We start from the raw sequence: 15797 nt of genomic DNA on the forward strand, positions 1-15797 counted from the left end.
TAAATGTTTTGTATACCTGAAAATTTTCAATAAAGTTGAGGGAAAAAAAAAAGGAGATGCTTGGTGTGGATGGATACAGTTTCTCTGACCGACTACAAACAGCTTGAATAGTTGATGTTGTACTTTTTGTTTTTTGAAACATTTATTTGTCAAACTTTGAAATGAAGAACCTTGAGTTTTGGGAATTTTGATGATGATAATAATGTCCATTGAACACAGCGTTCATTAGACGATCATGTTTAAATTAGATTGCATTTAATGACTAAGGGTGTGTATCAGCAAGATTTAGGAGATACCATACAAATCACAATACTAGGATCACGATACGATATATCACGATATATCACAATACTGTTAAAAAGGAAATTTTTTGTTTTTTCTTTTTTTTAAATAATTATTTCCTTGAAGAATTGAATTCCATCATAAATCTGCACAAATCCTAAACACATTTGTATTTGATCCCAACAGGATCTAATGTTCTATCAGCAAATGTTCAAACTGTGTTCGAACTGAAATTGTGTTTTACGGACATTCCAGTTTCAGATCCTGTTCAAATGTTCAGATTCTATTTGTTCACAACTAACATCAGAACAGGATTTTTGTGCGATCCCAACTGGGGATGTAATGATTACCGGTATAACAATAAGCCGCGATAAAATTGCTGACAGTTAATATTATCATTTAAATTCTAATTCTCATGATAACTGTGTTTGATTATCGCACTTTTAGGAGAAAAAACCCTCTGTACAGATCTGCTTTTATGTCAAATATTTGAGTATAGTTTGAATTTATTACAATTTTAATTTTCTATACCTAATATTTGGAACCAATATTCACTTTTAAAGTCTGTGAAAAGGTTCGTTAAGCATCTGTGTGTTATTTATGCAGTAAATTATATACATTTTTCAAATTTTATATATATTTTGTGTGTTTTCTGTCCTTTTGTGTTTTTATAGTAGGTTAAAGTGAGAAAAATAATTGATGATATAAATGAAGTTGTGCTGAAAAAACAGATCCAAACATGGGTATAGGAAACATTTGTTTCTATAGTATATAAAGGCCAAACCAAAAGGACTGAAAAACAGACAGAATAGACTCAGACCACTAAGGGTTAATATTGGAATGTTTCTGACACAGAAGGAACATTGTACCAATTATTTTATTTTGTTTTGTTTTGTTTTGTTTTTTTCCAAAATACAACTCGGTTAAATTCTTTCAGTGTGTGTATTAGTACTTCTGGAACATTTTGAGCACAATTTCAACAATACTGCAATAGTGTCCAGCTGTTGAACACCTTTATGGTCTGTGTACTCACCGTCCAGGTCTGTCGTTTAGAGCGTTGGAACCATGGAGGTCAGAGAGGGGGGTCCGAGGACTTTTCCTGTTCATACCTGGACACACAGAGTCCACATGTCAGTGATTCTACACAAGCATGGGACGCCCACAGACAGACCATAATACTGACGAACACAGACAGACCATAATACTGACGAACACAGACAGACCATAATACTGACACCCACAGACAGACCATAATACTGACGAACACAGACAGACCATAATACTGACGAACACAGAAAGACCATAATACTGACGAACACAGACAGACCATAATACTGACACCCACAGACAGACCATAATACTGACGAACACAGACAGACCATAATACTGACGAACACAGACAGACCATAATACTGACACCCACAGACAGACCATAATACGGACAAACACAGAAAGACCATAATACTGACGAACACAGACAGACCATAATACTGACGAACACAGACAGACCATAATACTGACGAACACAGACAGACCATAATACTGACGAACACAGACAGACCATAATACTGACACCCACAGACAGACCATAATACTGATGAACACAGACAGACCATAATACTGACACCCACAGACAGACCATAATACTGACGAACACAGACAGACCATAATACTGACACCCACAGACAGACCATAATACTGATGAACACAGACAGACCATAATACTGACACCCACAGACAGACCATAATACTGACGAACACAGACAGACCATAATACTGACGAACACAGACAGACCATAATACTGACGAACACAGACAGACCATAATACTGACACCCACAGACAGACCATAATACTGACGAACACAGACAGACCATAATACTGACGAACACAGACAGACCATAATACTGACGCCCACAGACAGACCATAATACTGACACCCACAGACAGACCATAATACTGACGAACACAGACAGACCATAATACTGACGAACACAGACAGACCATAATACTGACGAACACAGACAGACCATAATACTGACACCCACAGACAGACCATAATACAGACGAACACAGACAGACCATAATACTGACGAACACAGACAGACCATAATACTGACGAACACAGACAGACCATAATACTGACACCCACAGACAGACCATAATACGGACAAACACAGAAAGACCATAATACTGACGAACACAGACAGACCATAATACTGACGAACACAGACAGACCATAATACTGACACCCACAGACAGACCATAATACTGACACCCACAGACAGACCATAATACAGACGAACACAGACAGACCATAATACTGACGAACACAGACAGACCATAATACTGACGAACACAGCCAGACCATAATACTGACACCCACAGACAGACCATAATACGGACAAACACAGAAAGACCATAATACTGACGAACACAGACAGACCATAATACTGACACCCACAGACAGACCATAATACTGACGAACACAGACAGACCATAATACTGACACCCACAGACAGACCATAATACTGACGAACACAGACAGACCATAATACTGACGAACACAGACAGACCATAATACTGACACCCACAGACAGACCATAATACTGACGAACACAGACAGACCATAATACTGACACCCACAGACAGACCATAATACTGACGAACACAGACAGACCATAATACTGACACCCACAGACAGACCATAATACTGACGAACACAGACAGACCATAATACTGACACCCACAGACAGACCATAATACTGACGAACACAGAAAGACCATAATACTGACGAACACAGACAGACCATAATACTGACACCCACAGACAGACCATAATACTGACGAACACAGACAGACCATAATACTGACACCCACAGACAGACCATAATACTGACGAACACAGACAGACCATAATACTGACACCCACAGACAGACCATAATACTGACGAACACAGACAGACCATAATACTGACACCCACAGACAGACCATAATACTGACGAACACAGACAGACCATAATACTGACGAACACAGACAGACCATAATACTGATGAACACAGACAGACCATAATACTGACACCCACAGACAGACCATAATACAGACGAACACAGACAGACCATAATACTGACACCCACAGACAGACCATAATACTGACGAACACAGACAGACCATAATACTGACACCCACAGACAGACCATAATACTGACGAACACAGACAGACCATAATACTGACGAACACAGACAGACCATAATACTGACGCCCACAGACAGACCATAATACTGACGAACACAGACAGACCATAATACTGACACCCACAGACAGACCATAATACTGACGAACACAGACAGACCATAATACTGACAAACACAGACAGACCATAATACTGACGAACACAGACAGACCATAATACTGACACCCACAGACAGACCATAATACTGACGAACACAGACAGACCATAATACTGACGAACACAGACAGACCATAATACTGACACCCACAGACAGACCATAATACAGACGAACACAGACAGACCATAATACTGACACCCACAGACAGACCATAATACTGACACCCACAGACAGACCATAATACTGATGAACACAGACAGACCATAATACAGACACCCACAGACAGACCATAATACAGACGAACACAGACAGACCATAATACGGACAAACACAGAAAGACCATAATACTGACGAACACAGACAGACCATAATACTGACACCCACAGACAGACCATAATACTGACGAACACAGACAGACCATAATACTGACACCCACAGACAGACCATAATACTGACACCCACAGACAGACCATAATACTGACGAACACAGACAGACCATAATACTGACACCCACAGACAGACCATAATACTGACGAACACAGACAGACCATAATACTGACACCCACAGACAGACCATAATACAGACGAACACAGACAGACCATAATACTGACACCCACAGACAGACCATAATACAGACGAACACAGACAGACCATAATACTGACGCCCACAGACAGACCATAATACTGACGAACACAGACAGACCATAATACTGACAAACACAGACAGACCATAATACTGACGCCCACAGACAGACCATAATACTGACGAACACAGACAGACCATAATACTGACAAACACAGACAGACCATAATACTGACGAACACAGACAGACCATAATACTGACGAACACAGACAGACCATAATACTGACACCCACAGACAGACCATAATACTGACACCCACAGACAGACCATAATACAGACGAACACAGACAGACCATAATACAGACGAACACAGACAGACCATAATACTGACACCCACAGACAGACCATAATATTGACGAACACAGACAGACCATAATACTGACACCCACAGACAGACCATAATACTGACGAACACAGGCAGACCATAATACTGACACCCACAGACAGACCATAATACTGACGAACACAGACAGACCATAATACTGACGAACACAGACAGACCATAATACTGACACCCACAGACAGACCATAATACAGACGAACACAGACAGACAATAATACTGACACCCACAGACAGACCATAATACTGACGAACACAGACAGACCATAATACTGACGCCCACAGACAGACCATAATACTGATGAACACAGACAGACCATAATACTGACGCCCACAGACAGACCATAATACTGACGCCCACAGACAGACCATAATACTGACGAACACAGACAGACCATAATACTGATGAACACAGACAGACCATAATACTGACACCCACAGACAGACCATAATACAGACGAACACAGACAGACCATAATACTGACACCCACAGACAGACCATAATACAGACGAACACAGACAGACCATAATACTGACGAACACAGACAGACCATAATACTGACGAACACAGACAGACCATAATACTGATGAACACAGACAGACCATAATACTGACACCCACAGACAGACCATAATACTGATGAACACAGACAGACCATAATACTGACACCCACAGACAGACCATAATACTGACCACATCTACTACAGCTGCCTTAATGCAACACTAGTTGCTTTTCCACTGACCTTCAGACTGCATCATATGTTCATTATTATAATAAATGACTCCTCTATCTCCTACTAAATTAAAAAATGATGTGGTTTCCTGGTGTTTCCACACATACTGACACGTTTCTTCTTCTTCTTTACTTGTTGTAACATCCGTCAACATCCGTTTTTTTAATTCACTTGACTCCAGTTGCAAAAAAAGGTCTGTCCATTGCAGTTTTGCATGATATACTCATTTGCGCTACACCCGAAAAACCACTTCTTACAAACGCAAAAACTTTTAATCGAAAAATTTGACTTTTGGCGAAATGTTTGTTTTTCCTTTAGGTAAATTTTTATATACAAATTATATTTGCACAATTTGAGGGTCAATGGAAAAGCGACTAGTGAGTCAGTTTTCTGTTTGTTCTGTACATTTAATGAATTCACATAAAGAATCTTTGAATTCTAACCTATAAACACTGACAACTCCAATGTTTTCTCTTTTAGTATAAAAAGGGAAAATGACAAAAAATGTGAATAATCTGAACAGATATGAACAGTTATTATTCTGCTGGTCCGGTCCAGCTCAGGTCATTATTATTGTCCCGGTTCGGCCCAGTTCAGGTCATTATTATTGTCCCGGTTCGGCCCAGCTCAGGTCATTATTATTGTCCCGGTTCGGCCCAGTTCAGGTCATTATTATTGTCCCGGTTCGGCCCAGTTCAGGTCATTATTATTATTACATATGATACTGTTATCTTTCTTGCTGTCACTGATCCTCTGCCCGTCCTGCCCTGGGATTCGAACCCTCCACCTCAGACAGACCCAGGGTTTCATTACTCACTGTACTTCTCATCTTTACACCTCTGCAGGATCTCCAGGCTCCTCTGGTGAACCGGGTGATGGAGGAAGCTGAAGCTGTCCACGCTTTTACCCACGGAGCAGGAAACCACCGCGTTGTTCCCTGTCAGACAGAACACACACAGAGGTCACCGGTCAGGACCAGGACCAGGAACAGACCCAGACCCGGCCCCAGGACCAGACCCAGTCCCAGACCCAGGACCAGACCCAGTCCCAGACAGCCTGTGTGTGGTCCTCACCGGCTCTGCAGGTCCTGTGTTGTCGTCCTGCCTCTCTGAAGGCCACCAGGGCTCTGAAGTACGCTCTGAGGACGGCCCAGCGGAACGTGGCCACGGGGTCGATGCCCATGAGCCCACAGACGAACGCCCTCCTGCTGCTCTTCAACAGAGCAACGATGTCAGGACGCATGTGGTCTGTGTTCTTCTCCCTGAAGTCCTGAATAGGACAGCAAACACAGCAGTCAGTACACCATGGACTAGTACTACCAACACTATATAATACTACTACTACTAGATAATACTACTATTACTATATAATACTATACTAATAACACTTTACAGACCCTGTGGATCTGGGGTCAGTTTAACTCCACCTGTGGATCTGGGGTCTGGTTAACTCCACCTGTGGATCTGGGGTCAGTTTAACTCCACCTGTGGATCTGGGGTCAGTTTAACTCCACCTGTGGATCTGGGGTCTGTTTAATTCCACCTGTGGATCTGGGGTCTGGTTAACTCCACCTGTGGATCTGGGGTCGGTTTAACTCCACCTGTGGATCTGGGGTCTGGTTAACTCCACCTGTGGATCTGGGGTCGGTTTAACTCCACCTGTGGATCTGGGGTCTGGTTAACTCCACCTGTGGATCTGGGGTCTGGTTAACTCCACCTGTGGATCTGGGGTCTGGTTAACTCCACCTGTGGATCTGGGGTCTGGTTAACTCCACCTGTGGATCTGGGGTCTGGTTAACTCCACCTGTGGATCTGGGGTCTGTTTAACTCCACCTGTGGATCTGGGGTCGGTTTAACTCCACCTGTGGATCTGGGGTCTGTTTAACTCCACCTGTGGGTCTGGGGTCTGGTTAACTCCACCTGTGGATCTGGGGTCTGGTTAACTCCACCTGTGGATCTGGGGTCTGGTTAACTCCACCTGTGGATCTGGGGTCGGTTTAACTCCACCTGTGGATCTGGGGTCTGGTTAACTCCACCTGTGGATCTGGGGTCGGTTTAACTCCACCTGTGGATCTGGGGTCGGTTTAACTCCACCTGTGGATCTGGGGTCTGGTTAACTCCACCTGTGGATCTGGGGTCGGTTTAACTCCACCTGTGGATCTGGGGTCTGGTTAACTCCACCTGTGGATCTGGGGTCGGTTTAACTCCACCTGTGGATCTGGGGTCGGTTTAACTCCACCTGTGGATCTGGGGTCTGGTTAACTCCACCTGTGGATCTGGGGTCTGGTTAACTCCACCTGTGGATCTGGGGTCTGGTTAACTCCACCTGTGGGTCTGGGGTCTGGTTAACTCCACCTGTGGGTCTGGGGTCTGGTTAACTCCACCTGTGGATCTGGGGTCAGTTTAACTCCACCTGTGGATCTGGGGTCGGTTTAACTCCACCTGTGGATCTGGGGTCTGGTTAACTCCACCTGTGGATCTGGGGTCGGTTTAACTCCACCTGTGGATCTGGGGTCTGGTTAACTCCACCTGTGCAGGTGCTGGTGGGTCGGACTGGGACACTCACCTTGACGCTGTACTTGACCTTCCCGGCGTAGTGTCGGATGATGAACGCCGGCTCCATGACGGCGGGAAACTCAATGTAGCTGTTTCCATCATGTTGGCGTTTGAATTTGTCCAGAAGAGTCTGATTGGACGCCTGAGGGAAACTAGTGCACAGAGCAGACAGACCAGTGAACACATCAGCTGTTTCTGAACCACGGACATGACTGAGACATTCACCATGACCTCATACTCACAATTATACGCACACAACTACAGTCTTCACACTGATTTATGTAGAATTCTTTAATCATCACATTGATAATGTATTGTCTAGTACATATTGTACAAATTTGTTCTAATTGTGTATTAATAGAGTGATTTAATATATTTGGTAAAAATATTATATATATATATATATATATATATATATATATATATATATATATATATATATATATATATCCCCCTTCAGATATATATACACACACACACACACACACACATATATATATAGTCATTCATTCATTTATTTATTTTTTCAGAACAATGCATATGTTTATATATTTAGGGCTTTATATATATTTCTTCTTTTTTCTTTTTGTAGTATTGATCATTTCTTTCTTGTTACTATTTATTCTACTTGAATGGAGCAACTGCAAAACACATTTGATTTCCACCTGGAATTATGAAAGTATTCTGATTCTGATTCTTCATATATTAACCCTTAAAGGCCTAAACCTGCACTGGACCATCCTAAACCATCTACTGATCTAAACTGTTTCATAACTGTTAATCCACTGATCCTACCAATACATGTCAATAACTGTGTTAGTACTGTACTATCCCTGTATTATTCCTGTGGTATTCCTATATTATTCGTATATTATTCTTATATTTTTCCTGTATTATTCCTGTGGTGTTCCTATATTATTCCAGTATTATTCCTATATTATTCTTACATGATTTCAGTATTATTCTTATATTATTCCTATATTATTCCTGTGATAGTCCTATATTATTCCATTATTATTCTTATATTTTTCCAGTATTATTCCTGTATTATTCTAATATTATTCTGGTGGTCTTCCTGTGTTAGTCCTATATTATTCCAGTATTATTCCTATATTTTTCCTATATTATTTTTATATTATTCTTATATTATTCCAGTATTATGCTTATATTATTCCTATATTATTCCAGTATTATTTTTATATTTTTCCTATATTATTCTTATATTTTTCTAATATTATTCCAATATTATTCTTATATTTTTCCTATATTATTCCAGTCTTAGTCCTATATTATGCCATTATTATTTTTTTATTATTCCTGTCTTATTCCTGTGTTAGTCCTGTATGATGCCATTATTATTCTTATATTCTTCCTGTATTTTTCCCATATTCTTCTTCTATTATTCCAGTGTCCTTCCTGTGTTAGTCCAGTGCCATCCCTGTGGTCCAGAAGCAGTCGTACTTGCACTCCTCGTCCAGCAGGTGGAGCAGTGCTGTTGGCTTCTTGCTGATGAGGTTGATGCAGCCGCTGTTGTCGATGTATTCGATGTTGTGCCATGTGATTCCCTCTGACCTGTACTCTTCCTGAACACAGAACACATCAACAAACACAGGTCAGAAATATATGTAGGAAACAGAAAAAAACAAAACAAAACAAGTTAACCACATGTAACCAGAATAAGTGATTCCCTGTTGAACAGAATACACGACCCAAAACCAAAGGGTCCGAAAAAACATGAAACATGAGGAAAGCTCAGGGACTGGGTTGCACTACACTCCCAGCATGCATTTCATCTTTGATACTTCTCATATGTTAATAAAGTGTTGCCTGCAGCTCCAGTGTCTCTGACTGTGTGGTACTGGGGTGCTAAGGGTTAACTCACAGGTGTCAAACATGCGGTCCGGGGCCCAACTCCGGCCCACGGGATGAATTTGTGAAATGCAAAAATGACACTGAAGATATGAACAATCAGTGGTGTCAAAATCATTTGAATTCAGGTTCCACATACAGACACATCCAGTCCAATTAGATTTGAAGTGGGTCAGAACCAGTAAAATATGATCAGAATAACCTAGAAATAATGACAAGCCCAAATGTTCTGTTTTTTGGTGTAAAAAAGTAAAATTACATGAAAATGTTTACATTACCAAACTAAACTTTTATTTAAAAAAATGTGAATAACCTGAACAAATGTGAACAAACGGAAATGTCTTAAGAAAAGTAAATTTAATTGTACCAATATTCTGCCTGTTACTAAATGTTTTGTGCGATTGTAACGCACATGTGTAAATGATAAACTGACAAAAGAGGCAGAATATTGTTAAAACTGCACTTGTTTTTCTTAAGACAGTTCAAATTGTTCATGTTATTCAGATTTTTAAGGAAACTCTGTAGATGTAAACCTGATGAGAACAGAATTGTACTGTTTTCACTGTTCTTCTTTTCCTGGTCCGGCCCACTGCAGATCCGACTGGGCTGAATGTGGAGCTGAACTCACATGACTTGGACACGCCTGGGTGAGCTGCTGCTGAAGCTGAAGTCTGTTCAGCCACAACTGAAACACACACTGGTCGTTTTCAGGACCCATTAGTGGAGCTCCTTCAGCCAAAGCCTCTGCGCTGCTCTGCTCTCCATACTCTGCCTCCAGCCATTGGCCACCTGCTGAGCTGTCTCAGCCAATCAGCACTCAGAGACCGGCCAATCAGATGTGACAGACGCTCGGACTCATTCTGTTCAGTCGTTGGGTTTGATTTAAATCATTGTCTGCCTTTGCTCCCAGATGTTTGTCCACATGTGTCCAACTCCACTCAGATCCTTGTTTGGTCAAATACTAATGAAAATAATGTACACAAACTGCAAGTCGCACAGAATAAAGCGGCATAAATTGTTTTGGGTTGTCCTTACAGAACTAATAGAACCGCAGTGCACAACAGTTTGACATGGTTAAGTGTAAAATCTGGATTGAAATATTTTTTAGTGTCATTTATTCATAACATTATCGCAACACAAACTCCAGAAACTATTCACAGAAAACTGTCATTTTTTGCTGATCAACATAATTATTGTAGAAGACAAACCAGGTGAACACGCTGTGCTCTGCCTCAGGCAGAACAAACCAGGTACAGAGGACGGTTTTGTATGTGGAATGGATGCCAGGGTTTCTGCTGTTGGAAAATAACAGAAAATGTTTTCAAAAGAAATTAAAACTTTTCTTGTTTACACAACAGGCATGAAATGGAAAGAGTACTGATAATATTAAAAGATGGCTGATGATTTGTATCAGACAGCTGTTGATGAAGGAGTACTAATGTATAGAACTTATTTTGTTTATTTATTTTTATTGCATTGGGCTGTTGTATATGTCCTGTTTGTGTGTGTGTGTGTGTGTGTGTGTGTGAATGGTGTAAGATTAATGTAAATAATTAAAATTGTAATGCAATGTAGAGGAGACCCCAGGAAGAATAGCAACTGAATCATCAGTTGCTAATGGGGATCTTAAGTAAATGAAATGAAATGCTGGTTCTGTCCTCCGTTGTTCTGTCTGTGCTTCTGCTCCTGAATCACCTCCCTCACACTGAACACCTTCGTAGATGACCCCATCACAAACACAGTCCACTGGTTTACAGAACAAACCCAAACGGCATTCGGGCCTTTTAGGAAATGTTTTTGTGAAGTGCATTATGGGAAGCAAAAGCGGTTTCTCACAGATTCGGGTAGAAAATGATCCAGATGGTTCCAGTGTAAACTCCTCCAGTCCACCAGGGCCGGTTTAACAACGAGTCTAGTGTCTTGTGTCTTTAAATCTATGCATTTTTTTTCTTTAATTTATTTGTTCAAATGCTTTTTCTTTGTGACATCTTGATGTTTGTGTGTTCAAAATGTATGTTTTGTATAGCTGAACATTTTCAATAAAGTTGAGGCAAAATAAAAGTATAAACTGGTGCCTGTATTTAATGTTAAAAGTTGCCCAGTGCAGTTTTTCTGCTGATTCATAGTCAGAGCCGTCAGTGCACTCAGAACACAGACTGAGGACCAAACACCAGACGGACACATGAGGACGTGTCCTCAGACTCACCTGCTCCAGTTTAAAGATGTGCTGGTTGAAGTAGTGCTGCAGACGCTCATTGGCAAAGTTGATGCAGAACTGTTCGAAGCTGTTGTTTTCATAATCCTCAAATCCAAAGATGTCCAGCACTCCGATGGACAGAATCTGAGGAAGACGAGGAGGTCAGACACAGAACACAGACAAGGAGACTGGAACCAACATCCATCCATCCATCATCCATCCATCCATGTATTCATCCTTCCTTCCATCCATGACACATCACACACACACACACACACACACACACGTGTAACCTGAGCTGACTGAATGTGATGCCATCTGCTAAATCTGATCCTTTAGATCCTCCCACTGGGTTTGACTGTCCAGCTGCCACTGTGTGTGTGTGTGTGTGTGTGTGTGTGTGTGTGTGTGTGTGTGTGTGTGTGTGTGTTGTTACCTTGGAGTTGTCCTCCAGGTCTTTGTTGTTGAGCAGAGCGTGGTTGGTCCTGAACACGATCCAGTCAAACAAAGCGCTGTACAAAGACTTTGCCATGGAGTCCCGCACTGTCCCCGCCTGAACACACACAGAAATACACACACACACACACACACACACACAAATACAATTAGTTAAACACACATAGACACACTGGATGATGATCCAATAACAGAAGATTCCTCATCTTAGGTAAACATTATTTTACTGGTTGGGCCCACTGGAGCTCATGTTGGGCTGAATGTGGAACCTGAAAGAACATGAGGTGGACAGCGCTGCTCTCCAACACTGATTCACCAGTAAAACCCACGGAGTCGGACCAACCACAGTGGATAGGCACACTTTTGTTTTACCTTCAGTTATTGATATTTTTGCTGAAAAATGTCAATGTTTCTTCAGTTTTCTCTGTTTTTGATAAAATAACCCTGAATTTTACTCTGAGCTTTTATGAACATCTACGTCACAGGTGTCAAACATGCAGCCTGGGGGCCAAAACCGGTTCCAATCTGGCCCCCGGGATGAATTTATAAAGAGCAAAATGCAAAAATTATCCTCAAGATGTTAACAGTCAAGGGCGTCAAACTAAAAAATAACAGCATAATAACCTAGAAATAATGACTCCAAATTTTCTTCTTGGTTTAATGTGAAAAAAATAATGACATCATGCCTTTAAATAATGGCAACATCAACTTTTTCTCCTTGATTTATTACAAAGAACATTAAATTCTTATATCCTTTAACAAAAAAATGTCAATAACCTGAACAGATATGAACAACCTGGAATGTCTACAGAAAAATAAGTGCAATTTTAACAATATTCTGCCTGTTTTGTGTCTTGGTAGATCTGATCTGTAACGCACATGGAGAAATCATACGTTGAGGCAGAATACTGATCAAATTGTACTTGTTTTTCTTCAGAAATTTCAGTTTTTTCCAGTTATTCACATCTTTTTTGTTTTGGACTGAAATAGTTTCATCATCTAATGTTATTTTTTGCACTAAAAAATTTGGAGTTGTTGTTATTTATAGACTATTCGGTTATTATTTCACTGGTCCGACCCACTGGAGATCAGATTGGGCTGAATATGGAACCTGAAAAAAAATGAGTTTGACACCCCTGATCTACATGATCAGAAGAATTAAATATAGGAAAATACATGATTTACAGTAAAAAATGCAAAATACAGAGGATCATATTAGAATAAATGGTGATGATCATTTAAAAAATGTGAAATATAGAGGAAGAATTCATTTGGGAGCTGCGACAAAAGTAACCCTGGGTCTGTATGGGATAAACATCATAAGTTGTTCAACGTTCCTCCAGCTGCTTCCTTTTAGCCTGGGTCTGTCACGGTCTGGGGTCAAAGGTCATTAATGCTGAGGGGTACAGTGAAGGTTTGGATCAACGCACGCTGCCTTCAAGACCACCATGTAAAAACCACATTGTGCACACATTCCAAAGACCTGTTGAGGAAGCAGAGGGTGCTGGAGCTGGACTGACGTGGTCCAACATAATCCACCATAAAAAAATATATATATGTGTGTGTGTGTGTGTGTGTGTGTGTGTGTGTGTGTGTGTGTGTGTGTGTGTGGAGCATCTGGAGACCAAGGTTCGAATAGTTTTGGATTTTTCATTCTAGTTTAGTTTTATTTATTTTTGACTTTTTTTCTCTAATTCAGTTTGTTTTAATTAGTTTTTAGAGCAGGTTTGATAGTTTTTATTAGTTTTCATTTTCTTCTAAATGCTTTGTTGTAGTTCAGTTGTAGTTTAGTTGTAGTTCAGTTGTAGTTCAGTTGTAGTTTAGTTGTAGTTCAGTTGTAGTTCAGTTGTAGTTCAGTTGTAGTTTAGTTGTAGTTCAGTTGTAGTTTAGTTGTAGTTTAGTTGTAGTTCAGTTGTAGTTCAGTTGTAGTTTAGTTGTAGTTCAGTTGTAGTTTAGTTGTAGTTTAGTTGTAATTCAGTTGTAGTTCAGTTGTAGTTCAGTTGTAGTTCAGTTGTAGTTCAGCTGTAGTTTAGTTGTAGTTCAGTTGTAGTTCAGTTGTAGTTTAGTTGTAGTTCAGTTGTAGTTCAGTTGTAGTTCAGTTGTGGTTCAGCTGTAGTTTAGTTGTAGTTCAGTTGTAGTTCAGTTGTAGTTTAGTTGTAGTTCAGTTGTAGTTCAGTTGTAGTTCAGTTGTAGTTCAGTTGTAGTTTAGTTGTAGTTCAGTTGTAGTTCAGTTGTAGTTCAGTTGTAGTTTAGTTGTAGTTCAGTTGTAGTTCAGTTGTAGTTCAGTTGTAGTTTAGTTGTAGTTCAGTTGTAGTTCAGTTGTAGTTCAGTTGTAGTTCAGTTGTAGTTTAGTTGTAGTTTAGTTGTAGTTCAGTTGTAGTTTAGTTGTAGTTCAGTTGTAGTTCAGTTGTAGTTTAGTTGTAGTTCAGTTGTAGTTCAGTTGTAGTTCAGTTGTAGTTCAGTTGTAGTTTAGTTGTAGTTCAGTTGTAGTTCAGTTGTAGTTCAGTTGTAGTTTAGTTGTAGTTCAGTTGTAGTTCAGTTGTAGTTCAGTTGTAGTTCAGTTGTAGTTCAGTGGTCTCTTTTCTCTTCTTCTCTGTGCTCCTATTCAAATCAATCCCAGACAGGACTCTGCTGCTTTAGTCTCCATGTTTCCAGGTAGAGTGGGGACCAGAAGACGACTGGAAACCACAGTGAACACAAGTGACGGACCGTGAAGTTCTGTACGGTGCTGCTAGATAAAACTGCTACGGCGAAATAAATCGCTTTCGTATCAATCCGACATTGACAAAGATTAAAACGAAGGGAATTTTATCCAGAATTTGTATCCGTTTTAGTTAGTTTTGTAAACACACAATACAGTTTCAGTTAGTTATGTTTTTTTTTTAATTTTAATTCTAGTTTTTGTTTATTTCGGTTAACGAAAATGTTTTTACAATTCTAGTTTTCGTCATTTCGTGAGTTTTCATTAACGATAATAAGCTTGGTCAGCACCTACATGACTGAGAAAACAGCTGGAGTCGTAAAAACATAGAACAAGTGTTGTGGTAATGCGGCGATACATTATGGATAGACGGTGATATTTTTAGTAAAAAGTGCAGCTTTAAATTATTGATAGTTGGTGATATTTTTAGCTGCAGGCTGACGATGTGTGTGCGCCCACAGACTTATGTAAGACCTGAATGAATAATCCAACATTTGAACAAGAATCCTGACTGAGAGTCTTCAGAGGAACCCACTGAGCATGCTCAGTCCGGGAGGTCGATCTGTCCTGAATTATTCACAACAATGGGAGCAGATAGGCAACAAGAGGAGGAGGAGGAGGAGGAGGAGGAGGAGGAGGAAGAGGAGGAAGAGGAGGAGAAGGAG

At 40.5% G+C, this 15797-nt stretch overlaps 1 protein-coding gene across 1 annotated transcript in view; it reads right to left on the minus strand.

The window, feature by feature from the left end:
• The window catches only part of myo9ab (myosin IXAb), a 128031-nt gene that overhangs the window by 45272 nt on the left and 66962 nt on the right, over positions 1 to 15797 (minus strand). The window contains exons 7-13 of the mRNA XM_030135647.1: positions 12412 to 12528; positions 11985 to 12119; positions 9371 to 9492; positions 7920 to 8061; positions 6428 to 6623; positions 6172 to 6291; positions 1316 to 1391 (exon numbers count right to left, since the gene is read on the minus strand). Of these exons, the coding sequence (XP_029991507.1) occupies positions 1316 to 1391; positions 6172 to 6291; positions 6428 to 6623; positions 7920 to 8061; positions 9371 to 9492; positions 11985 to 12119; positions 12412 to 12528 (908 nt within the window). The remainder of the gene's footprint in view (positions 1 to 1315; positions 1392 to 6171; positions 6292 to 6427; positions 6624 to 7919; positions 8062 to 9370; positions 9493 to 11984; positions 12120 to 12411; positions 12529 to 15797) is intronic.

The sequence above is a fragment of the Sphaeramia orbicularis genome, chromosome 6 (genome assembly GCF_902148855.1).
Source record: "Sphaeramia orbicularis chromosome 6, fSphaOr1.1, whole genome shotgun sequence".
NCBI lineage: Eukaryota > Metazoa > Chordata > Actinopteri > Kurtiformes > Apogonidae > Sphaeramia > Sphaeramia orbicularis.